The sequence below is a fragment of the Streptopelia decaocto genome (genome assembly GCF_964273445.1).
Source record: "Streptopelia decaocto genome assembly, chromosome: 3".
In the NCBI taxonomy this organism is placed as follows: domain Eukaryota; kingdom Metazoa; phylum Chordata; class Aves; order Columbiformes; family Columbidae; genus Streptopelia; species Streptopelia decaocto.
Window position 1 is genome coordinate 104,704,666 of NC_138656.1, and position 26,855 is coordinate 104,731,520.

The 26,855-nt window shown below is 39.1% G+C and overlaps 2 protein-coding genes across 7 annotated transcripts in view; one reads left to right on the top strand and one right to left on the bottom strand.

Moving 5' to 3' along the window:
* Window positions 1-8,745, bottom strand: ITGB1BP1 (integrin subunit beta 1 binding protein 1). 6 transcript variants are annotated; one of them, XM_082047521.1, is made up of 8 exons: window positions 8,710-8,724; window positions 6,567-6,667; window positions 5,971-6,126; window positions 5,602-5,680; window positions 5,224-5,360; window positions 3,932-4,024; window positions 1,093-1,242; window positions 1-371 (listed from the first exon to the last, which is right to left on the bottom strand). In XM_082047521.1, exons 6-8 carry the CDS (start codon window positions 3,977-3,979, stop codon window positions 300-302), a joined length of 270 nt encoding a protein of 89 aa, XP_081903647.1. In that variant the 5' UTR covers window positions 3,980-4,024; window positions 5,224-5,360; window positions 5,602-5,680; window positions 5,971-6,126; window positions 6,567-6,667; window positions 8,710-8,724; the 3' UTR covers window positions 1-299. The 6 variants fall into 6 exon arrangements, with proteins under 6 accessions (XP_081903647.1, XP_081903648.1, XP_081903646.1 ...); XM_082047522.1 differs by lacking the exon at window positions 8,710-8,724 and adding an exon at window positions 8,676-8,693 and having other exon boundaries at window positions 3,932-4,020; XM_082047520.1 differs by lacking the exon at window positions 8,710-8,724 and adding an exon at window positions 8,676-8,693.
* The window catches only part of CPSF3 (cleavage and polyadenylation specific factor 3), a 20,059-nt gene continuing 1,940 nt past the window's right edge, over window positions 8,737-26,855 (top strand). The window contains exons 1-15 of the mRNA XM_082047516.1: window positions 8,737-8,879; window positions 10,070-10,133; window positions 10,768-10,865; window positions 11,788-11,916; window positions 12,869-13,046; window positions 14,643-14,732; window positions 15,771-15,921; window positions 18,180-18,355; window positions 18,739-18,897; window positions 19,636-19,782; window positions 20,272-20,424; window positions 20,911-21,019; window positions 21,768-21,866; window positions 22,943-23,037; window positions 23,598-23,685. Of these exons, the coding sequence (XP_081903642.1) occupies window positions 8,809-8,879; window positions 10,070-10,133; window positions 10,768-10,865; window positions 11,788-11,916; window positions 12,869-13,046; window positions 14,643-14,732; window positions 15,771-15,921; window positions 18,180-18,355; window positions 18,739-18,897; window positions 19,636-19,782; window positions 20,272-20,424; window positions 20,911-21,019; window positions 21,768-21,866; window positions 22,943-23,037; window positions 23,598-23,685 (1,807 nt within the window). The 5' untranslated portion in view covers window positions 8,737-8,808. The remainder of the gene's footprint in view (window positions 8,880-10,069; window positions 10,134-10,767; window positions 10,866-11,787; window positions 11,917-12,868; window positions 13,047-14,642; window positions 14,733-15,770; window positions 15,922-18,179; window positions 18,356-18,738; window positions 18,898-19,635; window positions 19,783-20,271; window positions 20,425-20,910; window positions 21,020-21,767; window positions 21,867-22,942; window positions 23,038-23,597; window positions 23,686-26,855) is intronic.

The following is a 26,855-nucleotide window of genomic DNA, read 5'->3' on the forward strand; positions in this document are numbered from 1 at the left end:
TAGAAGCAAGTGTCAGTTTTATTTTACATTTCTACAATATTGACATTAATATACAAAACACGATTTAGGAAAAAAAAATATGTTAAATATAAAATTTTGTACTGTCCTGGAAATGGAAGATGGAATAATTTCTTCAAGTCATGGTTGGGGAACGATCAAGTACCATGTGCAAGGTTGTGTGGCTCTTTTTTGCACAGCAAGTCTTTGCTGGGTTTGTGCGGCTACAGCCAGTCCGTGAATCACAGAGCAGCCCACACAAAGGCCTCTTGTACTACACAGTCATGTGCTGCTGAAGAAAATCAGGACTTCTCCGACATTAAAACTGAATCAAAGGCTGTCGATAAGACTTTGCAAATAGCTTGTGCTTGTTCCTAAAAAAAACCAAACCCAAACACACAAATTAACACTTGCTGAAGAACGCCCAAACGCCTCAAGACTTACTTAAAGCAGAATGCGACCTTTATCATTCTTTTGGCAGAGACATGCAAAATGGAGCAGCACAAATGAGATTCAATTTGATTTCTGTGGTCTGCAATGACATGTGGGAAGCTGTTTTAAATGAGCTCTTTTGAAACAAGTCGGAGTTGTTAGCTTTCATCACAGCATGACATTAGCACTTAAAGTCAGCTCATGTGTACCCCCAGTGCTGCTAAGGGTGTGTCATATCATAGTATCTTGACATTGAATTCTCCTGCTCCTAAGGGATCCCTTATAAACATGAATGCATGCTCTGCTACCAGAATTCTTACTCAATCCCTCTCTGCTTTGTCCAATCTTTTGAAGTTTTTGTCTTTGCAAACAGAGGATTGTCCTTAGCAGCTCCGATAGCATGTTTTAGATTGCAAAGAGCTTTTTCAGGCATAGACACTCAGTGGCAATTTTAGGGAATGTAGGTATTTTTCCTCAAAAATGATCAAATGTACCCAGCAGGGCTTTTCTCCCCTCCTCAGCCAGGGCACATTTATCCTCTTTTTCATTAGGAGCAATCCCCCTTCTGCCAAAAAGCCTTCACAAGGGCCTTGGGTTTTAGAATTTCCCTTTGCAATCAAACTACCGATACCTAAATTAAATACTGTAAACATAAACTCTTACCAAACTATTGCACTGATATACCCAGAGGCTGCATTCTTCAGAGGCTGCATCTGTTGTCTTCAAAGCCAGTAAACTTTTTCCTGCTCCCAGACCATCATCATAGCAGACCATCCGTACAATTAAATAGAGAGCATGCCTATGTAACACATCCTGAAACCGTGTGGCAAATAAAAGTTACTCTGCAACAGCTACTCCAGTTTTCCACCTGTTTCGATTCTTACAAAAGAATACTTCAGATTTATTTACAGGAGAAAAGTATTCCTTGGTAAAACTGTAATTTTCAAGTGAGAGTTTAGTCAACATTTTAAAAAGTAAGTGGTGGTTTAACACAATTTTAGCTTTAATTTTTGCTTCTATTTTAGAATTGCATTCATATGTGGACTATATTCCTGGCCATACTACAAAAGCACATATTCATTTCCCACCTATCCTCATCTGCTCTCTGTGAGGAGGCCGGGTGGTGCACTCTGGGGTCGCTCAAAGCAACTTTTTGCTTTTCCAGTATTTTTGCAGACAATCCCATCTCGTTTCTGGGAAGGGTACAGAGGAGACAACTGTTCCCAGGAGAGGGTACAGACAAGGTTAGTTGCTTTGGGAGTGGGGAGAGTGGCCATGTGGATATAGCCAGACCACTTGTGGCCTGAGCCACCAGTCTGGGAGACTTCTCCTCCCCACCCCACTTGAAGGGTTTCACCAGAGTCCCAACAGTTCTGATCCTGGCCATTCCAAAAAGGGATTGCTTGATCTCGTCCAGTACAAGGTCTCTGCAGACCTACCCTATGCAAAGGCTTCCTTCTCAAGCTGCCCTACACAACCAATATAATTCATCTCATTTATTCCAGTCAAACCACCTCAAGGGTCTTATGACTTCAGGACAGCTCTTTTTCTAAGTTTATGGCATCAAACGCCTTGTCCCTATCAGTAGCTGAAGGGTCAAAAGAAACATCCACTTCAATACAGAAACTGTAAAAGCAGACATGGAGCTTAATGCCTGCTATGAAACCCTTGAGAGAGGGCCCTCCACCAGAGCTCATAAGGCCATATCTCCATCCCTGGCATTTGCTTGGCCATTGCTCACAGTTATTCACACCCTCACCAACTATCAATCACACCACACTGAAGGCAGCTGGAGCCAGCGTGGGACTGGATCAACCCTCCAGTCTCTGTATGAAAGATGCCAAGATTTCCCCCCAATTTACTTCTAACTTTTTAGAGTTACTTGCTTGAAACTTGCTACAGTGTTAATGTAGTTGAGAGAGAAATCAGATGGACAAACTGTGCCATACATGTACATATATATAATGTACAAATTAATGCCAACTGAACGTAAAGAAGGTCTAAGCCTCAGTGGGACCTCTGTGAATAATTTGCCATTGGTTTCTAGTGGTTGCATCCACAAACAAATGAAACACACCAGTAAATTACATATCTACATATTTCAGTCACTAGTGACAAGATTTCTCAAGTGTTGGCTAAAATCTATGAGGAAAAACTTTGTATCCTGCAAAGGTATCGTCTACAAAGCACAGAATTCTCACCTTTTCCCCAAAGTCATAAAAGACTGTATTCTTTGTATGAATGCAGAGAAAACCTTTCCATCTTGGAACTCTAGGAAAAGAGTTAGGTGGGCTAACACACTAAAGGACAAATTAAATGTCACCAGTAACACAGATGCAAGAAGCCAGAATTTGGGAACAGAATGCAATGCAATAAAATGCCAGTGCAAGCTAGCTTATCACAGAAGGCTTTATCAGCTTGTGCATGCTTTCAGCTTGGAGCCAGAAAAAAGATGGATAAAAGTCTTCAAATTACCTATTTGATCTTTATCACAGTACAAAGGAATTTAAGTAATAGTATAATCTATGTTCTTAATGAGAATTAAGAATTTAGGAGAAGAGCAAAAACAGAACGTAAAAGAATTCAAAGTTTGAGTAACAACTACTACACTTCCTCCCAGGCATTAGAAACAAGTGGTTTATTTTCTGAAGGGACTAAAGGAAACTTTTTGTCTTTCTTCAGAGTATTCAGCTATTGAGCAATGCTCACTGTTCTCATGCACGAGGCTTTTATGAGCAGGCATTGCTGGGTTGTTGATGGGTCATGACTTCATAAGGCCAAGTATTTATGGTATCTGGGGCTCTGAGGGCAACCAGAAGGAAACCACATGGCTGCAATACAAAGCGACACAAAGGCAACTGGAGGGCCCTAGAGAAGAGACCGGATTTTTATTTTTAGAAAGAAAGCTACTTGAAGTGCACTAAAGGAAAATAAACTACACGTAGGAAATGATGCAAACAAAACCTAGGCTTGATCAATAGAGTGAACTCATGAGGCTTTAATGCTGGAGTGAACTCACACTCTTGGATTATGAGTGCAAGGCTGGAACTTTAAAGAGGAAAACAACTCAGGTATCCCTGAAAAAAAACAAACATTGTTTTTTCCTCTCCACGATAACATCAACAGGAACTGCATTACTAACTCAGGCTGAGGAACCTGTGGGCTTGGCCACCAGTCATGTTACTTTTCCATGTGAGAGAATGGCAGGACAGCCACAGAAACAGGAAGGTGTGCCCAAAAAGCAAAAAGGCTTGCCTTTTGTCTGGTGCTCTGTCTCAAAAGGAAAGGATTTTTGTCATAATTCCAAACAGGAAAATACAGAAAGCCCTGAGGAGATACGACATGAAGCAGTGCTGCTGTGAGAGCTTTCTGGTGGTTGGTTTGTTTTACTTTTGCTTAGAGCCAGGAGTGACATTTTGGTCACACAGATCATCTACCAGAGAAATTAATGAAAGCCCTTTTCAACCCTCGCCAAAAAGACAGTTAGCTGTGAATCACTTACATACTGATCAGATGTTGAAACTTTAATGCCGTATTTGGAAACTCCCATAATAAACTCCTCTTCACTTGGAACAAAAGGTAACTTTCCATCTTGCTTTGGAGGGAAACAAACAAAAGCCTTTAGTGCAGCCAGAAGAACATGAACAACGAAGATACATAATAAAAAATGTGTTTATGTGTGTTTCAGTCTACTGGATCAGCAATGTCACTAATGCTGCTCATGTCTTGCTGTGGGGAGTCTGCCTGCCACTCCTGCACTTGTCCGATCGCATAACTTTATGTGAAACACATTCAGAGGAGGTTCAGACTAAATACTAGGCAGCATTTCTTTATCAAGAAGATGGTCAGATACTGAAACAAGTTTCCTAAATAGGTGGTTGATGGCCCAAGGCTGTCAGTGTTTAAGAGGCTTTTGGACAATGCCCTTAACAACTTACTTTAACTTTTGGTCAGCCCTGAACTGGTCAAGCAGTGTGAATAGATGATCCTTGCAGGTCCCTTCCAACTGAAATTTCTACCCTATCCTATCCTATTCTATTCCAAGATTCCGGAAAGGAATTTATCATCCCAGGGGGCAGTTTGGCCCTGTGGTCAAATCAGATGGGCTGAAAAATAATGCATGCCCTGTCATGCTGTGCTGATCTGGGTGATCTACGTTCCACACTGGCACCTGTTTTGTAAAAACAGTATTAGCATATATTCAGATAATTGAGATGTCAAGTTGCTATAAGATAAACAGACATTCTGTGCTTTTAAAGATATAAATGATCAGCTTCCTAATGAGAATAACCAGTTGTGGCTTTTAGTACAAAAATAATTACAAGCAACCACAGTTCGGCAAGGATGACCCAATATTACTCAGGTTCCTTGGTCACAGGTTCGTAAGTGATGATAAACAGACACGTGACATTTTCCTTTATGGGAAAACTCCTACAGGACTGAGGAAATCTGAAGGAGAAATTATTTTCCGGCTACTAATCCTACCAGTGCTGAAGACAAGACAACAACTTTCAACTGGATACGTGTTCAGTAACGACTCATGAAAAGGGCCTTCAATCTGAGCCTGCTTCTTCAGAACACATTTTTGGGCGGATCTTCTCCAGTTACTCAATAGGATGGAACTGAGCGTGACAGCTTTTGAGATTTATAGTTTAATGTTTTTTAAGGTAAGCTACTTTATTCTAGTAAGTCTAAAATTTACCAAGTTGACAGCTCACGTGATAATATGAAAGAAACACGCCTAAGTTTAAGATGTTCTGGTGTTGTTTGTATTGTCTCTTGTAACCCACTTACCTGTGCAACGTCTATGTAATTTATCAAGTCCAATGGCCCTTCGAGACTTTTGCTTTCACTAGATTTCAATTTTTCAATGGCACCAACATATTTAACTCTGAATTCTGCACACGTATCAGAATTACTATTGCTTTGTCCTGCAACAAAATAAAACAAAGCAATTCTGAAGAATTCCAGAACTTCAAAAACAGGGACTTCATCCTAGATGAATCATTAATAATACTTTAGAAGCCTAGAAGTATGCATGTAATAGTCAGCAGGCTAATAGATTCGCTTGCAGTTATTAAAGGTACATATTTTAATCTTTTCCATTTTCTGCTCTTTTATACAAACACACATCAAGTTAATCCTGCTCCATGCACTGGATGGATTACATACCTGAACTTTTTGTGGAGTCTGTATCTAGACTAGCCACAGTACTAGACCTGGAAAGTCCCCCAAGACTGGAATCTACAGACTAAGAGAAAAAACAGTATCATCAGAAAGTTACTGAGAACATAATAACAATTCACTTTTAGATGTCCTGCCTCGACTCTTTTTTTTTTTTAAAATAAACTAGTGTTTATGTTCTAATTACTTAAGCAGCACTGCAAAACGGGAAGAAAAAAACATCACCAGCTATTTCTTTCGTAAAGTTATCTTTCTGGTTCAATGCAGATTAGACTGACATAAATTCAGCAGGAACCATTGAGAAGTCCACAAATATTTTGAAAAGAGGAGGAAATAAAAGAAAAAGAGAAAATGAACCTTAAAGTTATGTCCAGACTTTTCTGGTATTGCATCTTAACTTGAAGAAATTGACAACTACATGCTTGTCACCAATGCTTGAAATAACATAGCAGTGCAAGGGAAGTGAAACGGCACCTTGGAAAATCCAGAATATTCAACTGATCATTCCAAAACCTATCAGACAAAATGGACACATTATTCAAAATGAAGAACACTTTTTAGAGATACTGAGTAACCAACTAGTACTGAAGAATATATTCATGCTTGGTACCTAGCACCAGGCACCTTCTTGAAGACAATATCTATCACTACAGAACAAACGTTATGACTTTTTCCTCCAAACCTTACTATGTGCTGCCAGAAACTCTTGTGTTCGTGGGCTTCGCTATGGAAGCAATTGAGCATTCATCTCAGAATATAAGGGCTTTACAATGGATAGTGGTTCTTAACTCTCGTAACACAATCCGAGGAATTGTAGTAGAAAGTTCTCCCTGTGGAACATGGCATTTTATGGAAATCACATCCTAACATCAATGTAACTGAACCACTGAACTGTCAACTTGTAACAAATGAAAGCGCTTCCATAAACAGAGATTACACCAAATTCAGCTTACCTTGCTTTTAGTACTGATTTCACTGCTTTGTGAGCTGCTGCTACTGTGTCGTTTTTTTCCTTTTCTAAACATTTTTTCATAATTGGATCAAGGAAGATCTTCTAGGTAGGAAAAATAAAAATTAAAGCTGTCAGATCATCAAGGGAAGGAGTTCTTGGCAAACACCAGAATCACTGTGTCCAAAGCAGACAAAAACTAGAAACTCATAAAGGACTCTGAGAACAGCAGTAGTAATGCTCCTCTGGTGCTCTTCATGTGTGACTGAGGAAAGTCCCTCAAGCTCTCTGTTAAAACTTCACCATCCTTCTGATTCATCAACAAAATGCTACTACCAACTTTACAGACTGTTGCAAAGATCAGTTTCTAATGCATATAAAGATACGAATTTAGAAACAAAGCAAAATTTAGAGTTTGTATTTCCACTTAAAAGCATTAGATGAATTTTATTTGAAACTACAACCTGAATTTCCTACAAAGTGCATCCAATGCACTCCCTGCTCCAAAGACCATGCTTCCATTAAAAAACAAACAACTACTTCTGAAGAACTATTGATTGTAATAGTCCTAGGAGCAGCCATAACTAATTCACATGCTCCTGAAAATTAAAACAAGAAGCATGTTACATTTACTGCCTTAGAGCTGAGTTTCTGAGAGTATTCTAGAAGCATTTTCCCTCTATCTGCCCTACTACTTCAATTGCTTCACTTAACATTTGGCCAGACAGCGTCAAGAAACGGGATGCTGGCTCCCAGCCAGTGAGTGCTGAAAGCTTATTTCCCAGCTTCAGAGAGGGATGATTTTAATTACAGAGCTTCAGAAATTTTGAGCAGGTGGAAGAAAGAGGACGAAGTCTAGACAACAGTCTATTTAAGACAGCTCACACTGCAGAAAATAATGGAAGATGCACAAGAAGGATCACAGAATCACAGAATGTTAGGGATTGGAATGGACCTCGAAAGATCATCCAGTCCAATCCCCCTGCTGGAGCAGGAACACCCAGATGAGGTTACACAGGAAGGTGTCCAGGCAGGTTTTGAATGTCTCCAGAGAAGGAGACTCCACAACCCCCCTGGGCAGCCTGTTCCAGTGCTCTGGCACCCTCACTGAGAAGAAGTTTCTTCTCATATTTAAGTGGACCCTGTGTTCCAGTTTGTACCCACTGCCCCTTGCCCAATCATTGGTTGTCACCGAGAAGAGCCTGGCTCCATCCTCGTGACACTCACCCTTCACATATTGTAAACATGAATGAGGTCACCCCTCAGTCTCCTCCAAGCTAAAGAGAAGCAGCTCCCTCAGCCTTTCCTCATAACGGAGATGTTCCACTCCCTTAATCATCTTTGTTGCCCTACGCTGGACTCTCTCCAGCAGTTCCCTGTCCTTCCTGAACTGAGGGGCCCAGAACTGGACACAATATTCCAGATGTGGTCTCACCAGGGCAGGGTAGAGGGGAAGGAGCACCTCTCTGGACCTACTAACCACCCCCCTTCTAATACACCCCAGGATGCCATTGGCCTTCCTGGCCACAAGGGCACAGTGCTGGCTTAGATCTGTGATGCAATGCTGGTTACAGTCCCCTCGCTGCTGCTGTGCCTGTCATTGAGCAAACCCTCGGTCCCTGGCAGACCCCAGGCCGCCCTCGGCGACAGGCAAATGGTGTCACCCGCACCCCCGGGGCTCCTCCCGGGCACCAGCTCGGCTCCGGCAGCCCCTCCTGCAGAGCAGCAGCCGCCACAACGCGGGCAGACCCGCTGGGTGCACCGGTAGTTAACAGACACCACTAACTTTTAAAATACGTCAGACGATCACGGAGCTCTCAGCATCTCCTGATTTGGCACCACTGTCCGGGGCTGCTTTTCTCCTTCCTGTTTTTACCCCCAGCCCAAACCATAAACCTGATGAATGACAGAACGATAAATCCGCTTCCCGCAGAAAGGCGGAGGCCCCGGAGGCCGCGGCCCTGTCACGGGAGGCAGCGCCCAGCGCCGGCTCGGCCGAGCGCCCCTCTACAGCCCCCCGCCCCTTCCTTCCCGGGAACGCTTCCCGGCAGCCCCGTCCTCACAGCGCCGCTGCCGGGACCTCAGCGCCCCCAGCACCCGGGCGCGGCCTCACCCGGCAGCGCCGCTCGCTCCCGCCGCTCCCTCACCTCAGCTGCGGCCCGCATGCGCCCTTCCGCTTCCGGGTCGCGGGGAGGAAGCGGAAGCGAGAGGCGGCCGGGTCCGGTAACGGCGGGGCGCGGGGCATCATGTCGGTGAAGCGGAAAGCCGAGGCCCTGATCCCGGCCGAGGAGAGCGACCAGCTGCTCATCCGGCCCCTGTGAGCGCCCGCGGCGGGAGCCGCGCCTCGGGCCTGCGGGCGGGGGGCGGCGGGGGCCGGCGGGCGGAGCCCCGGCCTGCGGGGCGGGGGTTGCGTGTCCCTGGCCGGGGCTGTGTTATCGCGACAGGCGAGGCGGGAGCGTTGCAGTCCCGGGCCGCCGGGTGGATTTTTCCCCCTCCTGGTTTTCCGTCCCTCGCTTCTCCAACGAGCAGTGGTCCTGCTCGGTCTGACAGGTTGTGTCTTTTCCCTGTGCAAAACTAAAGTGTTGTCGGAGCAAAATAACAGAGCAGAGCCACGAAGGTGATTAAGGGAGGGGAGCATCTCCCTTATGAGGAAAGGCTGAGGGAGCTGCTTCTCTTTAGCTTGAAGGAGACTGAGGGGTGACTTCATTAATGTTTACAAATATGTAAAGAGTGAGTGTCACGAGGATGGAGCCAGGCTCTTCTCGGTAACAACCAGTAATAGGACAAGAGGCAGTGGGTTCAAACTGGAACACAGGGTCCACTTAAATATGAGAAGAAACTTCTTCTCAGTGAGGGTGCCAGAGCACTGGAACAGGCTGCCCATGGGGGTTGTGGAGTCTCCTTCTCTGGAGGCATTCAAAACCCACCTGGACACCTTCCTGTGTAACATCATCTAGGTGTTCCTGCTCCGGCAGGGGGGTTGGACTGGATGATCTTTCGAGGTCCCTTCCAATCCCTGACATTCTGTGATTCTGTGAAATACTTAATTTCTTGACGTTTGCACTTCGACAGCATTGTGGGGTTTGTAGTGTTTTAAGTTCAATTTGCACTGGCATCTTTACTAGAGAAAAAATTCAAGGTGTTTCTGGTAGCATCGCCAGACTTTTCTGGGAAACTTGAGGATGTTCCTTAAAGCTTATTCAGCCCCCGGTAATTTGTTATTGAAGTAAGTGTTCCATTCATTAAACATCTCAATACTTTGAGACTCGAGTACACAGACATGCAATACAAACCAGAAGAGACCAAAACAATTCCCCCAAACATATCCTTTTTATTTTTACTGCATTAAATAGGGTCTCATTTCGACTGAGAGAAATATAGCTGTTCGGTTACATTAAATATCTGAGTTTAAAAGGACTGTGCCTTCATTATTTCTACACAGAAAAATAATTACAGCTACACGGGTTGCGTTGTTTTAATACTGATGACTTTGACATCCTTTTGCAGCGGTGCTGGCCAAGAAGTAGGAAGGTCATGCATTATTCTGGAGTTTAAAGGAAGAAAAATAATGGTAATTATTGCATTAATGTATTTGTATGCCCTCTCATTATGGTAGTTCAGATCATAAAAAGATGTGAGGGGTTAAATTCAGCTTCCACACTGAAATCAGCCACTGTGCTAGAAGTGGCGCGTTTTATAGCATATATGCTTGTAGGTGTTACAGAGGGATGCCCCGTCAAATAAATCCATATCCCCAAACAAATGCATGTTTCTGAAGTGTGGATTGTAAAATTTACACATATTAATTTTCAGTGGAAAGTAAGGCTAATGTTTACCAACGCTTACGTGTAAACGCTCACCTATAAACACATACATGTTCTCTTTTCCTTTTCCAGCTGTCTTCTCAGATGGTGGCTGAAATAACGTGTACACACTGGTTCTCTGTGTTCAGGTGTTGTTGACATGTGAATGAAGACCTGAATAAATACCAAATTGTAAACAAAGACTGGGAGCTTTTGAAAGGTGTTCAGTTTCCCAGTGGAGAGAAGTCATTTAGATAGAATCTCAATCAGCGTTTAAGGAAAAAATACATTTTTTGCATCACGCTAAGAGCTACCAGTCACTAGTAAATCTATTTCAGACCAAAATGGAAGAGGATTTTTTATATGTTCTGTTAGGAGCTTTAACTTTCTTTCATTTTTCAGCTTGATTGTGGAATCCATCCTGGACTGGAAGGAATGGATGCTCTTCCTTACATTGATTTGATAGATCCTGCTGAGATTGATCTCCTCCTAATTAGTCAGTAAGTTTCACCTAGAAGAACCAATATACTGAGGTCGTGGTCTGAGCTATGTTCACTTGTAGGTTATTAAGAGAGGCTGAAAATAGGACTTACACAGATGGTAATGGCATGGCAAAATTTTAGTTTCCAGCTTTTTTAAAATTAAGGATGTTCAGTCATTTGATATTACAGCTCTCTTCTGAGCTTGCCGTGATATCTGGCATTTTTGTAACCTGGCCTGCTTTGGTACCATTGTGACAGCTTCTAGAAGGGGCTTTCTGTGTAAAGACTGCTGAAATGTATTGGTTGGGGTTTGACTATTGGCTTTGAATGAAAAAGGTTCTGGGAGACCTAAGCAAGCTTTGAATATGGTTTAAATACTACTTGGTGGCTGCAAGACGAGAGGCAATTCTAAATTATTATTTAGCCACTCATAACTGTGTCTCTGTAAAGTCCTGAGTTCTTGTCGTATGTGCTTGTTCTACCTCTCTTTCAAAAGTGCTTCCTTAAGATAGGTCAAACTAGAAGTGTAGCCAAATAATTTTATTTTAGTAGTTCATGTTTTAATCCACAGTGTCCAACATGCAAACTTATGATCATGTTTGTTAGATTTCTTGTATCTTTGACATCTATTGTCTTCCTGGTTCCTGTTATTTTTCTCCCTCTAAATTTATGTGTAAATTACAAAAAAAATAATTCTGCGATTATATGGGTCGAACCTTTGCAATTAATGGAGAATTTCATGTATTGCTTTTACATTTTGTTGGTTGTGTTTCTAGTCACTAGGGTACAGAATAGAGACCAACAAAGTTAACAATAAACGTTAAAAATTCTGTTTCTGGTTTTCATGCTCTTGTGTGAAGTAGTGAATTACATGATATATATTATATGTTCGTGTTGTGTAATGTTAATGTATTAATCGGATTTGTGTGTCTATTTTAAGTTTCCATTTAGATCACTGTGGGGCTTTACCGTGGTTTTTGCAGAAAACAAGTTTTAAGGGAAGGACATTTATGACTCATGCCACAAAAGCTATTTATAAATGGCTTCTTTCAGACTGTGTCAAAGTCAGGTAAGCTGACACATTGGTTGTCTCTTCAACTTCTGAATTATTTCACCTTTATATCTAATAAGGAACTTAAGATGAAGCCGCCAAAGGTGGCTGGATGAACCTGGGTGTTGCCACAAGTAGCAACATTATACACAGGTTAAACTTACTGAACCATTTTGCTATGTCATGGATAATGTGCCTCTCAAATAATTTCCTATTTAAAAAAAAAATCTTTCCCATCGTTCTTTTCATTTGCCTTATTTGGACCTTTTATAGTATCCCTTTTTTCCCTGTCTGTTTCTCTTAAGACACTCTTTTGTTCTCATGCTTTTCAATGTGTATTTATTCTTGAGCTTCACAGAAGTAGTGAATTTTAAGCCCCTAAGGATACAAATCACTCTTCAGGACAAGGTCAGATTAAATATTAAATATACAAAGAGTGTTCTGTTACATACAGGTTGTTGGGGTTTTTTTCTCTCTTTTGTTTCTTTTTTTTTTCCTTGTGTTACATGCCATGACACATCTTTTCTATGTGAGCGCAATGGTCCTGAGCGCATCTTGGCTCAGGAGGTTCTCGCTTGGGTCAGAAACCTGATCAACAGTTCTCTTGTAACTTGTTTGTTCTGGGCTAACGGGAAGAGTGTGGTTAGTCTGGGTTTTGGGGACTGTTACCAGCTAAGGGGGAGATCTCTCTGCAGGGCTGGGAAACTACTGGTACTTTTAGACAAATACAGAGCAGATTCCAGACTGAAAAGGCAATTCTAGCATGGCGTTTGAAAAGAAAGATGCTTTAACTCTGCTTACGTGAACTACATTACAGTAGCTAGACATGATTTCTGACACAGGAGATGCAGCGTTACTGAAGGGAAGTCTTGCTCTCAGTGGGAGATAATCCAGGAAGTGTTTTTTCCAGCTGTTACATAGTCTAAGCTGGTCAAATGAGCTGATATTTAGCCATTTCACTTATATCCAGTAATATATCAGCGGATGACATGCTATACACAGAGACAGACCTTGAAGAAAGCATGGACAAGATTGAGACCATCAACTTCCATGAAGTGAAAGAGGTGGCAGGAATCAAATTCTGGTGTTACCACGCGGGCCACGTTCTGGGAGCAGCCATGTTCATGATTGAAATAGCTGGTGTGAAGGTATTTTCTTTTTATTACGAAGTTGAAATCAAGCCTGAGTTCTAATGTAATCACGATTATTGTCTGTTAAGCCCCACCAGTGTGGCTGGAGCTGTCAAATTAACTTGGACTCAAGCCAAGGCATGAGGCCTTGGCCAGAGTGTGTATTTTCTGATTGATTATCACTAGCGACTGATGTGTATTGAACCAGGTGGGATGTTTGGATTTTACCGGAGTGAGTTACAAATCAGACTTAGAACTAGTAATCATGTAGTTTTTCTTGTTGGTCTGCTGAGAGGTAGCCAATAGCTGAGGCAGCCTTATGGAAGTTACATCTTAGTAAAATCTATTAACAGATGTTTGGGTTTGTAAATCTGATTTACCATATCTGCCTGTCTTGAGTGCTTAAGTGGCATTGGGCAAAGTATGTGAGTTGTAATTTTCTCGTAACGCTCTTATGCTAAAGTACCTAAAGAAATAGGATTATTATTAATTTTAGGCACAGAGGGATAAAATAAATCATCATGTCATCACAGGCAGCACTGTGTCAAAACCAGGTACTTGTAACTAATCTCATGAATTGGAGTTCAGCAGGATAATCACAGCCCAAGGAAAGTTTCGTACAGCCTTGAAGAGGAAAGAGAGATGGTGGTCCTGAGGCTTGCTGTCCAGTAGGACTTTGTTCATGGTTAATAATGATTGAGAATTTTAAAAGTTTAAAGTTAAACCAACCAGAAGTAAAACTGAATTTATAGTTATTACAGTAAATTTAGATACCTTACTGCCTTTTTTTTTCTGATTAAGGCATGATGAAGAGTTTCTTTGCTTATTACGCATGACTCAAATGGATTGGGTTTTAATATCCATTATTTTCTTTAATTCCCTGTGAGGCAAATGAGGAATGTGATAGTAGGTTACCTGTAGACCAGTTTATCTGCCATTACTGACCATATGTTTTGTTATTATTCGCATTTTCATCAATGGAATGATGAAGTAAAAAATGTTCCGTTTCGAAACCATCACAGATTGCTGCATTCTACCCTGAAATTAAGAATCCATTAAAAGTTACTAACAGTTACAACTACTTCTTGGTGTAATGGGGAACATGATCATTTCATTTGGAAAATATGCTACATTACAGGCTTTTTTTTTTAGTATCAGAAAATCCTAGAAGACTATTTAATAAGTAATTTTATTGGATTATTTATTATATTTGCATTCTGATATATAAATGCAGTTTCATCTACTTTTTACTTCCACTTAGGACCCACTCAGTTATTACATCTTAGTGGTCAGCACATGTATGCACAAGGCTGCAAATGGCACCTTTATATTCCAAATGAAGAATAAAATCTTCATAATTTTTTACCTAGTTCTGTTGGAATTACGGTACTGCTTGAAATACCTTTACTTACTGTGGTTAAAATATTTGCATTGTAGTACTATTGACCTAATATTGTAAGCACTGTCCACATCAGAAGAGTCTCTAGTTAAAGTACAAGTGACCTTTTTATCATAAATTCCTTAAAACCATCTTTGTTCAAAGAATATCATTCCTATGCAAAAGCTTTTTAAGGACCTGTGGTCAGAATAACTGCTTCTCTTTGTCTCCAATAGCTTTTATATACAGGTGATTTCTCAAGACAGGAAGACAGACATCTGATGGCAGCTGAGATTCCCAATATTAAACCTGATATTCTTATAATTGTAAGTTTTACAAAAATATTTATTTATATTAGTAGTTAAATATGTATAGGGGCATTACTTATTTAAAGCTAAGATGAAATGAGAAAGGCAGTGGAGATTTAATGGTAGTACATAATTTGTGTTAAATATTCAACTGCTTGAGTGTTTAGAACACTCCAACATTTGTTTTCTCTGTATTAAAGTCTAATTTTTGTTTTATTATTCTTCTGATGAAGTTCCTTAAGCCTTTACACAAACCTTTTCAAGATGGGAAATTTATTAGGTTTCGACTTGTGTTTGCTAGATGTGTTGTACAAACCCCAGTATCTTTCTTTAGTGGATCCTCACCTACTTCCGACTATGTTGAGAAGCTGTCCAGGTGGAGGTGACCTGAGTGTGATTCCATATTTTTGTTTTGTTTTGCTTTGCTTTCTGAGCAAAATGTTTTTATTCTCAATTAGTGTTTGGAAAATCAGAAGCTCAGGGGAAATGTTAAAAGTAACAGTTTTATCTAGAAACAAACAGTGAGATCTTTCAGAGTGACACTTAAAATGATTTTCTTTATTGTGTTCCATCTAACTGCTTTCTGTAACTGATCATTTCATTTTAAGTCACATCAAAATCTTGTATTTTGTGTCATTCCTATGTTTCAGGCTACGTGTTTCTAAACTGTGGCACTAGTGAGCCATGTTAATGTGATAACCCCTTCGTCAAAGCAGTAGCAGCATTTCCAGTTAGGAAAATAAGTGTGTTAAATTTGAAACCTCTTAAAAGCAGCATAAAATTTAATTTCTGTTTTTTTTTTTTTTTTTTTAATAACAGGATCTGTCTTTCCAGATTGCTGGGAGGGATTGGGGGGGGGGGAATTTTGATTATTTGTCTTGATGGATGTGGTTATGGACATTTAGGGGAGGATTTGATTTTTCCCTTTATCTCCCTCCTTTCCCCACCATGTTAACCCCAGTATGTTTTTCTGCATTGTCTTGTTGGATTCAGAGGAGAAGATCGAGAATTAGTCTCTATGGCAGTACTTTCAATGTTCAGTTTCTCTCTACGTAGGAATCCACGTATGGTACTCATATTCATGAAAAAAGGGAAGAGCGAGAGGCACGATTCTGCAATACCGTTCATGACATTGTAAATAGAGGAGGTAGAGGTCTTATTCCTGTGTTTGCCCTGGGTCGAGCGCAGGAGCTACTTTTAATTTTAGGTACGTACCTTCCCAGCTCCTCTTAATAAAAAACACATAATGTTAAATGAGAATGTTTTCATGTGCAGACTTTCAGATGTAATGATTTTTTTTAACAACTCTTCAGCTATTTTCCAGCATGTTAATTACCTGAGAATATATAACGCATGTGTGTTCAAATGGAAAAAATCCAATAAACCAAGCAAATCATTTCTGCTTTGTGAGGTAGGACAAAGACCTAGAAAGGAAAGGGTAGTGGCATGGTAATATGTGCTTGACTTTTGCATCACGTTGAACCAGGATTTCAGCAAAAAGGGTCTACTATTACAGATGGAACAGTGAGCAATCACAACAACTGTTCTATTTCAACTGTAATGCTGAAAAAAGATATTTTTTATTCCAAAGTTTCACTATCTTTGTCCTTTAATTCACAAACCTATATGAAGAAGTCTTTATAGGGAAAGCTGAGAAGACCATTACAGACACTTGTAGCATTCCTAAACTCTTAATGATAATGGGAAAGCAAATCAGGCTTTGTTAAGAAGAGCAAGGAGGGAGGAATTATAACAAGCCACTTCATATAAAATATATAGGTAGTTGTTACAAGCTAATTCAAGTAAAACAGATGTTAAATAAATTATTTCCAGGCTTCTTTGCTTCCTTTTAGTGCATTTAATCTGTACTACGTTACATGATTTTTTACTAATCTTTTTGTTCATGCAAATGCCAGCAAGATCAAAAGATAACTATCTTAAAATTAAAATACTTATTTTTAGGGGTGTTGAATCTAAAGTGTTACCTAAATACTTGAAATTCTTCTCTCTTTCCATTTCAGTTTTGCCAGACATTAAAAACTAGTTTGTTTTGAAAACATGTTACTGGTCTATTCACATGTTAATAAGCAATTTGGATCTAGGCATGGGGTAGCACTCGATGTTGTAGGGTTATTTACTACTTATCATTGATTGAGGGTTTTTTTATTTTGTAGAGGAGATGAAACCTGAACATTTCAAATCTCGTGTGCCATTAGTTTGTAATTTGTGGGCCTCTCCTTACTGTGTGTGGATATTAAAGTGAATTTCTAAAGAGAAGCTTGAAAATACATCTAGTAAAGCTAGACATGCAATTGGATGCTTAATTAGGTAGAAAATGCAATTGCATCTCACATGCCTTTACAATTGAGCCCACAGGCTTCTGTGTTTGTTTTTCTTCTTTCCATAAGTGTATGACAAAAAGGCCTCAAAATACTGTGTTTCTATAGAAAATTGTGATGATGGTTGCGGTCTTGTAATGTCACTCTACATCCTGCTATAGATTATCTTTTATTTGCTGTTGCCACCTTACACTGACCTTATTAGGATAGTCCTGGCCGTGTGTCTCTGACATGTTCTGAAAAGCCTGGTCTGCAAATCAAAAATGTTAGGTTAAAGCCTTATCGTTTTAAATGTACAAATACAGCCAAAAGAGTGTACGTCTCTTTTTGGATGATTGTTCCTCACTTATGGAATAGAAATGTTTTAGACTAGCAGAACTGTAGCCAAGTGGGAAAACAAATAAGTTCTATTTACATAGCTGCATTCAGATCTCTTCTTTGTGTTCAGTAAAAGTCATAGCTACTGTTCATCAGTGATAAAATAAGTTGTGGTTAGTGGAGGCTTTTTTCCTGTTTTTTTTTGTTTCGGTTAAGCTTGTAAGATATAACTTGGTGATATGCCAGAAGCCAGGCTTGATAACTGGGTGATCCCTTCACGCCTTGAACTCTGTGGGCTTGTTTTACAGAACTTTGATATCGTGAATTCTCACCAGCACATCTATGTGCAGATGTCACTAGCTGTTAGGTGTATAATTGATATTTGACAGAGACATTTTAGCTTTATTGAAGTGATGTGGCAAAACTTGCATTGCTGTAAATGTGCATTTTTTATTGTGTAATATAATGTATACTTTATTCCTTGTAGCTGAAGTTGGTGATTCTTTGGTATTTGACCTGTCAAAAATACTTGAAGTTCTTCTTGTTTGTTTGCCTGTTTGTTTGTACCAGTTGTATACATTTTTTTAGGTGCTGATTGTTTTTTCTTTAGTAGTACAGATGAAAAAGAGTCTGTGATTGTAGTTTTCTGTAATAAAAATGAAAAAAACACTGCTAAATCTGTTCTACAAGAAGTATTAACATTTCTGAGAAGCACGTGTTTTGGAGATAATGCTGTGGGCACAGTCGTGTGGTTGTTTGGCGTTTGGTTTTTTCTTTTTTTCTTTGTCATTGTTTTTGGTTTTTTTAGATGAATACTGGCAGAATCATCCTGAACTCCATGATATCCCTATATACTATGCCTCCTCTTTGGCAAAGAAATGTATGTCGGTTTATCAGACATATGTCAATGCCATGAATGACAAAATCCGCAAGCAAATTAACATCAACAATCCATTTGTTTTCAAGCATATTAGTAATCTGAAGGTAAGCTTGAGATTAAGGTTGTCTTACAAAAGAGGAAGAGTGACAGAGGAGTTCATATTTGCTGGATAGTCTCCCCATTCACTGTCCTAATAGATTGATTAGGTACAAGTTTACATCAGAGTTATCTGCTATTCCAAAGTTTAGAGGGCTGGTTGAGGGGAGCTTCTGCCCCAACTTTTCTTCCACTAGAGATCCCTATGCTTATAGTTTGATCCTTAGGGGTATCAGTAGGAGGAACTTTCCTGCAAAGGGCACTTTTTAGGAGGGTGGGGTATAATCTGTGAACACAGGGCTCTACTTGCATGTTTTTCAAGGGTGTAATGATGCTGTCCTTCATTTCAGTGAGTTGTGGTGACGGATATTCTTGCTGTTTGCCCATTTAGAGTATGGATCATTTTGATGATATTGGCCCCAGTATTGTGATGGCTTCCCCAGGTATGATGCAGAGTGGCTTGTCCAGAGAGTTGTTTGAGAGCTGGTGCACAGATAAGAGAAACGGAGTCATTATAGCAGGGTACTGCGTGGAAGGAACGCTTGCTAAGGTGAGTTGCTAATGTACCAGAGTAGTATTCATGCTATGTTTAGAAAGAATTGGCCAATAGCAGGTCTCTTTATTTAGATTTATTGAGAAGATGCATAATTATGTAGTCAGAACTAATTGCTTCTGGCTAATACTAATGAAAAGTACAGAAATTTGCATGTGGCCATTTCCAGTGATGTTATACAAAATAATCTTTTCTAGGAGCAGTTATCTTGTCACAAGAAAGAATGATCGATACTTTTCTCCATCTTTACACCCACCATTTAACTTTTGGAGAGGGGAGCCCTAACCCTAATTCTAGAGGACTCAATATTAAATCTAACACTACTTACCTGTCAAGAGATCATACTGCCTTGCACATGTTTTCCTCTTTCAGGTTGTAGAAAATGAATTCCTTCCTTCTGAGTTCCTGCACCTAAGGGCAAACAGAGCATCTAGGTTTGCCTTTAGGGACAGAAATCACACACTTGTTATAATTTCAATGCAAATTTGAGAGAAATGTATCTGGAAGAAGAATGAACTCTGAGATCTGTTGGGGATGCAAACAATGAAATGGTGTGTTTTGTGCATGCTGTTTTCATTTGTGAGTGTGTGTTTTGTGAAATTTGAGAGATTTTTTCAGTTCTTTACATTTAGCCTGGCTGCCAATATTAAATTGCTTTTTAAAGTGTAAAGCAGTGGTTATATGGCATCTGTAGCAGGCTTTTAATTTTTTATTTAAATTGCTCTTTTTTTCTAGCACGTCATGTCTGAACCTGAAGAGATCACAACTATGTCAGGCCAGAAGCTCCCAATGAAGATGTCTGTGGATTACATTTCTTTCTCTGCTCACACAGATTATCAACAAACTAGTGAATTTATCCGGGCCCTGAAACCTCCACATGTGGTTAGTATGCCTGCTGCCCATTCCTCCAGAGTGGAGTTTATCAAACCAGTTCACAGCCTTGAATCATCAAGGCAAGTACTGGTTTTTAGCCATAGCCAGCATCCCTAAGCTTTGAATAACAAAAGGTGGAGATTTTAATCAATTTTCATTGTGTTACCTTAGCAAAGTAAAGATGAACTTGCTCTCAACTGTCTGCACGTGGGATATCTGGGGATGACTTTCAAGAAAGCAGTATGATCCATAACCTGGGTTTTTCTACTAATACTCAGGGTTGTGAAACCCAGGCCTTTGAATAATGCATAGAATTCAAAGACAATCATAGAACTGCATGTAGTATAACTGAGCTAATGTTTCATACATTGTGATCTCATGAAGTTACATTTTTATGAAGATGAGGTACAGGATGGCAGTTTTCTTGGATAATTTGCTTACTAAACATGTCTGTTTGGACAAGCAACTTCTGCTAAAAGCAAAACTGTATTTCTACAGATTTTAGTTCATGGTGAGCAGAATGAAATGGCCAGATTGAAGGCAGCGCTGATACGGGAATATGAGGATAATGACGAAGTTCATATAGAAGTTCATAATCCTAGGAATACTGAAGCTGTGACATTAAACTTCAGAGGAGAAAAACTTGCCAAGGTATAAAATTAATATTATCTCTACAATGGTATTTTCCTTTGGGATAAAAGCAACACTTTTTCTTTCAAGCCTCTATTTTTAATTGGTTTTGGATTGTGTATGTTTTCCAGGGACTCAAAGTATATGAATGTTTTGGGTTTAGTGTTGTATTTGGGGGTCAGTTTGTGGGGGGTTGTTTTTTTATGGGGTTGGGGTTTTTTATTGTTGGGTTTTTTGTTTGGTTTTGTGGGTTTTGTTGTTGTTGTTTTGTTTTGGGGTTTTTTGTGTTGTGTTTGTTTTTTTCCCTTTCTTGGTTTTTTTGCTGTTCACTCCTCCAGCCTTTTGTTATAGCTCAGAATGTTTGTTGGTTACTCTGACTTCCCTTTATTTTCAGAGTTAATTTTATAGAATGTTTCATTTTTCTGAGAAAACTATATTTCATCTCCATAGTTAAGCGATGAATATTAAAGATCGCATTGTTACAGTATGTGTGTTTTTTCTTTCCAGGTGATGGGATCTTTAGCAGATAAGAAACCAGAGCAAGGACAGAGAATTTCTGGAATCCTAGTTAAAAGAAATTTTAACTATCATATCCTTTCTCCCTGTGACCTCTCCAGTAAGTAAAGACAGTAACGTGCTCACTAGGTAATTGAAACTTACTGTATCCTCCCTCTTCTCTCATAAAAACACATATGGTAGTGGGTTTTTTTCTGTAATTTTGTGTTTGATAAGTAAATAGTGAACATCTTAGTTTTAGTTTGGTGTAGTCTTGCCAAAAATTCTGAACTGTTGGAGTGAGAAGCAAGGCATTTGATTCTTTGTCCACTGAAGTTTAAAAAAATAATTTCTGTAAAAGAAAAGAAAGAAAATTCCATTCCCCTTATAGTTACTTAAAACTCTTCCTCTGTATGACTAGGCATAAAACATGCCAGCGAGAACAGAAAAGCACCTGGATCAATTGTCCTGCTAGTTTCTCAAATGTCATTAGTTTTTAATGTAAAAAGCTAGAGTACAGTGAAAATATTGTGTATCGTTCCTGTGATGTTTATTACTAAATAAATTGATCTGTTCTTAAAATGGAAGAATAATTAAATGGAGTAGTAATGTCAGAAGAGCTTGGGGGAAAGCAATTCTACTGTCCTAGTTCACTGTTTGCCTTTAATGGGTGTGATAAAGTAACAAGCTTTTGCTGTTTTCCTAACAAGGATGTTATTTATCTTAAAACAGACCCTCCACCCTCCTCTTTACAAACTGTCCTTTTCAACCCTCTGTCTTGAATGCATTGATGCCATTATTTATCTATACTGACAATTTTATTTTTTGGGAAGCAAATTTTTAATACATACTTTTAACAATTCTTTCAGATTATACAGACTTGGCGATGAGCACTGTAACACAGACACAAGCCATTCCATATACTGGCCCTTTTAATCTGCTTTACTATCAGCTACAGAAACTTACCGGTGTGTATTTGGAAAGACACGTTCATTCTTTGTAGTGGTCAACTTTTAAAACAATGTAGAGTCTTCAGAGGTCTTCTGACTGGAAACTTCTTTGCCACTAACTGAAGTGCCACAGTTTGTTTCATATTTTACAACTTTGATTAGCTTATGCACACTCATGAGTGTGACACATCCGTTTTGGGGGATTCTACTGTAGTTGTGCTACAAATCATAAGTATATAGTAATAAAGAGCCTAGGCTGATGTTTGTCTCCTGTCAGCCCCCAAAGTGAGTGCCAGAGGCTCTCGGATGCAAAATTTTGTAATTGATGTTTTATCTCCAGCCTGAAAATAGAATGGGTAATGCCATCCAATTAAAAACAAAACCTCTGTCCTCCTTTGGGACAGCCAGCCTCTTTTGTCCCTCCCCGAGAGGCAAGAATCTGACTTTGTTGGCTTTTTCTGAGTCAGGAGCCATTTAAATCTGCCACTAGTGTGATTCCCTGTGCTTCTGTCTGGCTTTCTTAAAGCTTTGTTGGAGCAGCTCCTGTCACAGTTCACTAAAGGCTCACACACTTTGCAGGATCCCTTCCCAGATTTAAAGCTGAGGATTTGTTTTTTCTTCTGTAGTGTCAGAATCTAATTCATGTCACTAGTGAAGAGAGAAGTTTAGTTGGTGCTCAGGTCTCATAGCCTGAGCGCTACCTGCACACAAATACTTTTGTTTTATCCTCTGTGCTTATGCAAACTATGGGTTACCCTTTAAGGGGTGCAAATGGAGCACTAAGTTTCTCATTTGTTTTCTTTTTCATTGGTGTACACATGTCAGTGTATTAAGCCAGTTAACTATGAGAATTCAAAACAAGTAAAATGGCCAATATTACATATTAATATTAAAAAACTCCAGCTAGGCAGACCAAAGAAAATAGTTTTGTCAGGCAAGGGAAGAGAGTGTGCACTTAGACTTAAAAATGAAATATAAGCAGTTGTGGTGATGCTCACAGCGTTCTTAAAATGACCTGTGTTCTTATGCAGATAAAATTAGTGTTGTTCCCAGTATAATTTTACCCTTGCTAACCATTTGTTATCACTTCTTAGGTGATGTAGAAGAAATAGAAATCCAACAAAAACCAGCCTTGAAGGTTTTCAAAAATATCACTGTGATCCAGGAACCAGGCATGGTGGTCCTTGAGGTGGGCATTGGTGGGGGAGGAAGAAGTATTTTGTTGTCCAGTTTCTGCAAAATAGTATTGGATAGATGCTGTGCAGAATTAAATATTTTACGTGGTTTTCTGTTGGTTGACAAGTAGAATGAAAGTTAGAACAGGGTTCCCCTTGAGCTGTGGTCCTGTGTTGATGGATGCTGTTTCATTTAGCCACTACTAGTTTCTTTTTTGCCGTGACTCAAGAGTATTATGGCAGATTTGGTACCCTTTTTTATTTGGCAGATAGTAATTAAAAATAATGTCAAATGGAGTTCCCTCCTTCCCCCAGATAGTTGTGATAATTAATGACTATTTCATAAATGTGTTGAGAAACATTCAAAAGCTTGAGTTTTTCATGGGAAGTTACTGGAACATACCAGGTTAAAAATAGTTTGGTGTAAAATGTGTGACAGTCATTTGAAGCTAGAATTCAGAGAAAAATAGGAGAATGGAATTTATCTCACATTGTTTTTATGTTTCATTATTCATTCAGCCCAAATAATGGGCTCAAATTATGAATTTTTGTTGTTTTGTTTTTTATGTTACAGTGGGTTGCAAATCCTGCTAATGATATGTATGCAGACACCGTGACAACAGTGATACTGGAAGTTCAGTCAAATCCCAAAATACAGAAAGGTAGGAAGTTTAGTGTATGCTTATTTAACTGAGGCATTTCTTCTTATTTGTTTATATCACACTTATTTTTTATATCACACTTAGAGGGATATAATGCCTTGCAATAGATGACAATCCCACTATTACACTTCCTGTCCGTATGAAACTTTTTAGGGAGTAATGTTTGCTACTTAAAAACAGAATTACAACTTGGTCTTCATTATTTGTAACACATTAACTGAAACTTTCTCTTACATGGCAGATGGTAGCTGACTTGGAAAATATTACCTTATTTAAAATAAGTTAAATATTACTCGCTTTAGATATTTGAGTGTAAACAATTTATGATATCTCATTTAAATATTTCAGTTCCTCATTTGGAAGTTATGATTACCATTCATGAGTGGTATTCCTATGACCGTACATCAGAAAGAGTTTGGTAAACACTGCTGAAAAAAAGTCAGATTAATTTCACAGTTACACTTATGCAGCCCTGTAACCACATCGTATTATTGGGTAGTGACAGCATCATCAGGTACTGGGTTTGACGTTGCTGTTCAAGAATCACAGCAATGTTGTTTGGATTATTAGTGATGGTAGTTTGTATTTTTTGTTGCACCATTTCGCTTTGAACATGCTTGTCACTGTGCTAAGAATCTGAAGCACCTATTGAATATGGGATTTGCCACAGAGGATAAATGTTGGCAGTTTGGCAACACAGTAGCACAGATAATTTATGAAAATAAAATAAGGGATCATTTTTCTATTTCCTAAGGTTTGAAATCACTTCTTTGCCACTGCCTGCATCATTATTTGGAATATATGTTATTATTTTACTTACAAAGATCTTAGTAAATTCTACTTTTGTGTACCATTGCTCACCTAGTGACATAAGTGACAGTTGTGTGTATCCATCTTAGAGCATTATTCATCTCCAGTTTGGATGTGGTCAGGTGAGCAGAACCCAAAATTCTATTCCCTGGCTGTTATATGAAAGTAATGTGATTTGGGATTTTTTTTAATATATTACTCAGCAAAAGGACAATATGAGTAGTGATCATATTAAATTAATCCCAAGTCACACCTTAAAAAATTAAAATAAGCTGTGGCTGTAATGCCCAGCACCTAAGTTCTGTGCCCTTAAATAGGGGAGGGGTGGCACAGTGACCTTTGTGCCTGTTTTTAATTTGTGTGGAAAACAGGGTGGTGGGGAGGAGGGGATGAGCCCCTTCTGCCGCGACACCAGGACACGGCTGAGGTGTGCACGGGTGCACCTGAGCCCCGGAGACCTCAAAGCAACCTGGCATCTGAGATCCTGGGCTCTACCTATCGTCCCTTTGGCCTCTTTTAACCCATTCTGTGATCACCCTCCTTTGAAACAGTTCCAATGGTAACAATTCTGTCCTGTTCAGCACCTTCTGAGCTTATCTAAGGGTTTTTCATGTCATTCTGTATCAGATTTTCTACTGAAGCCTGATGGTCTAGGTTTGTTTTTAAAATAACTGATGTTTTTCAATTATTGGAGACTGATAGTGAGGAGTCTGGCTCGATCTGTCTCTTACAAATTTGCAAGAATTACAGTAGATTTTTCTTTCCCAACAAGCATGGAAAGCACTAGAGACATATGGACAAACCTTCCCTGGATTTTTCCTCCTGTCTTTTTATTATTTATTTTGTAATTACATATAAAATAGCAGTCACTGTTTGATAGGTGTTTAGCCCCACACCTGAGTCAAGAAATCTGTTATAAATTCTTTCTCCCAAGTTTAGAAATTCACATGGCAGTTGTTCTTTTGTTTTAGGAGAAAGCTTCTCCAGTCCCCCTGATCTAAGCAAGTTCAGTGTCATTTTCTTATCTTGGTTGTGATCATTTTCAGTATATATCAGCCCTTCTAGCCACACCCTCGTGTTCTGTTCTACTGAAACTAAACAAAACCAGAAAAATTTACTTTTTTTATAGTACTTTGACCTCCTTCTCCCACCCCCCATCTTTTTTGATATGGCTGGAAAAGAAATCTTGTACTGTTTTGTTATTTTTTATTGCAATTTCTGACTTGGCCTGACTTTTGGTAGTCCCCAGTTTATCTGTACAGTCTGCTAGTGACAATATCTAGCTATTTTTCCCCTGTAATTAATTCCTCTTTCTATTTTTATATGCCTTTTTGAATTATGTCTCACATTGTTTCATGGTGCTGATTCTATCAGCTAATCTCAGGTGTGGCTACTTGCAGGATTTTTTCCCTTTATTTGTTGTTTTGTTTTGGTTTTTTTTAACACATTCCAAATACTTCTTGCACTTGTGTATTTTAGAGTACGCTGACAGAACCGCAAGTGATTGTATTTAAATATCTGAAGTTACTGTTGCTTACTTGAGCATGTGCCCACTCTTACCTCATTTCCAATAGAAAATTGATTAGCTTAGTACATTCGGTCACTGCACCTATGTAAGTGATAGTAGATTTTTAAGATGCGCCTGCTTGATCTCTTGCAATTATTAAGTTCTTCAAAGAATTTCTAAGTTATTCTAACTACAATTGTGTTCAGTTCTCTGAACTCTTCAGATTATTTAGAAATCTTGAAAACCAGTTTTTAAAAATCCTAGTTGCAGATCTGTTTTATTTGTTCGTCAGTGAAGCGGGTAGTGGTTTTCACAACTAGCTCTTCCTATAGACTCCTTACTCCTTTAGTGATCAAATACTTCAATTTTGAAAAGCAAATTACTTGTTTTAAACTATTTCTTTATCTTAAAACCAAGTATGAAACCAGTATCATTATTTTTATTTCAAACTCTGTATCCTAAAACAGATTCCAGAAATGTCTGTCCCTGTTACTACTGCTCACATTTCTGTGCAGTTTTACTTCATTTCTGCTCTGTGTGCTTCTGGCCTCCGTGATGTAGTATTTTCCTATAAAAATAGAAAATTGAGGGATTATTAAAAAATTATGAAAATGGATTATTTTCACTTTTAAGTAAATGAAATGTGAGCAGTAATGAGCATTAACAACAAAAAGGAGAACTGAGACATGAGAATCAGACTTGCAAAGTTGTCTATTTTAAAATGTGATAAGTACAAGGAATATAAATTTTAAATGCATGTACTTCCTTGACTTTTCCATCTTTTTTAATACATTTTTATAACATGTTTAAACATATATATGTCTGCTATAGCTCTTAGTTTTTTATCATGAAA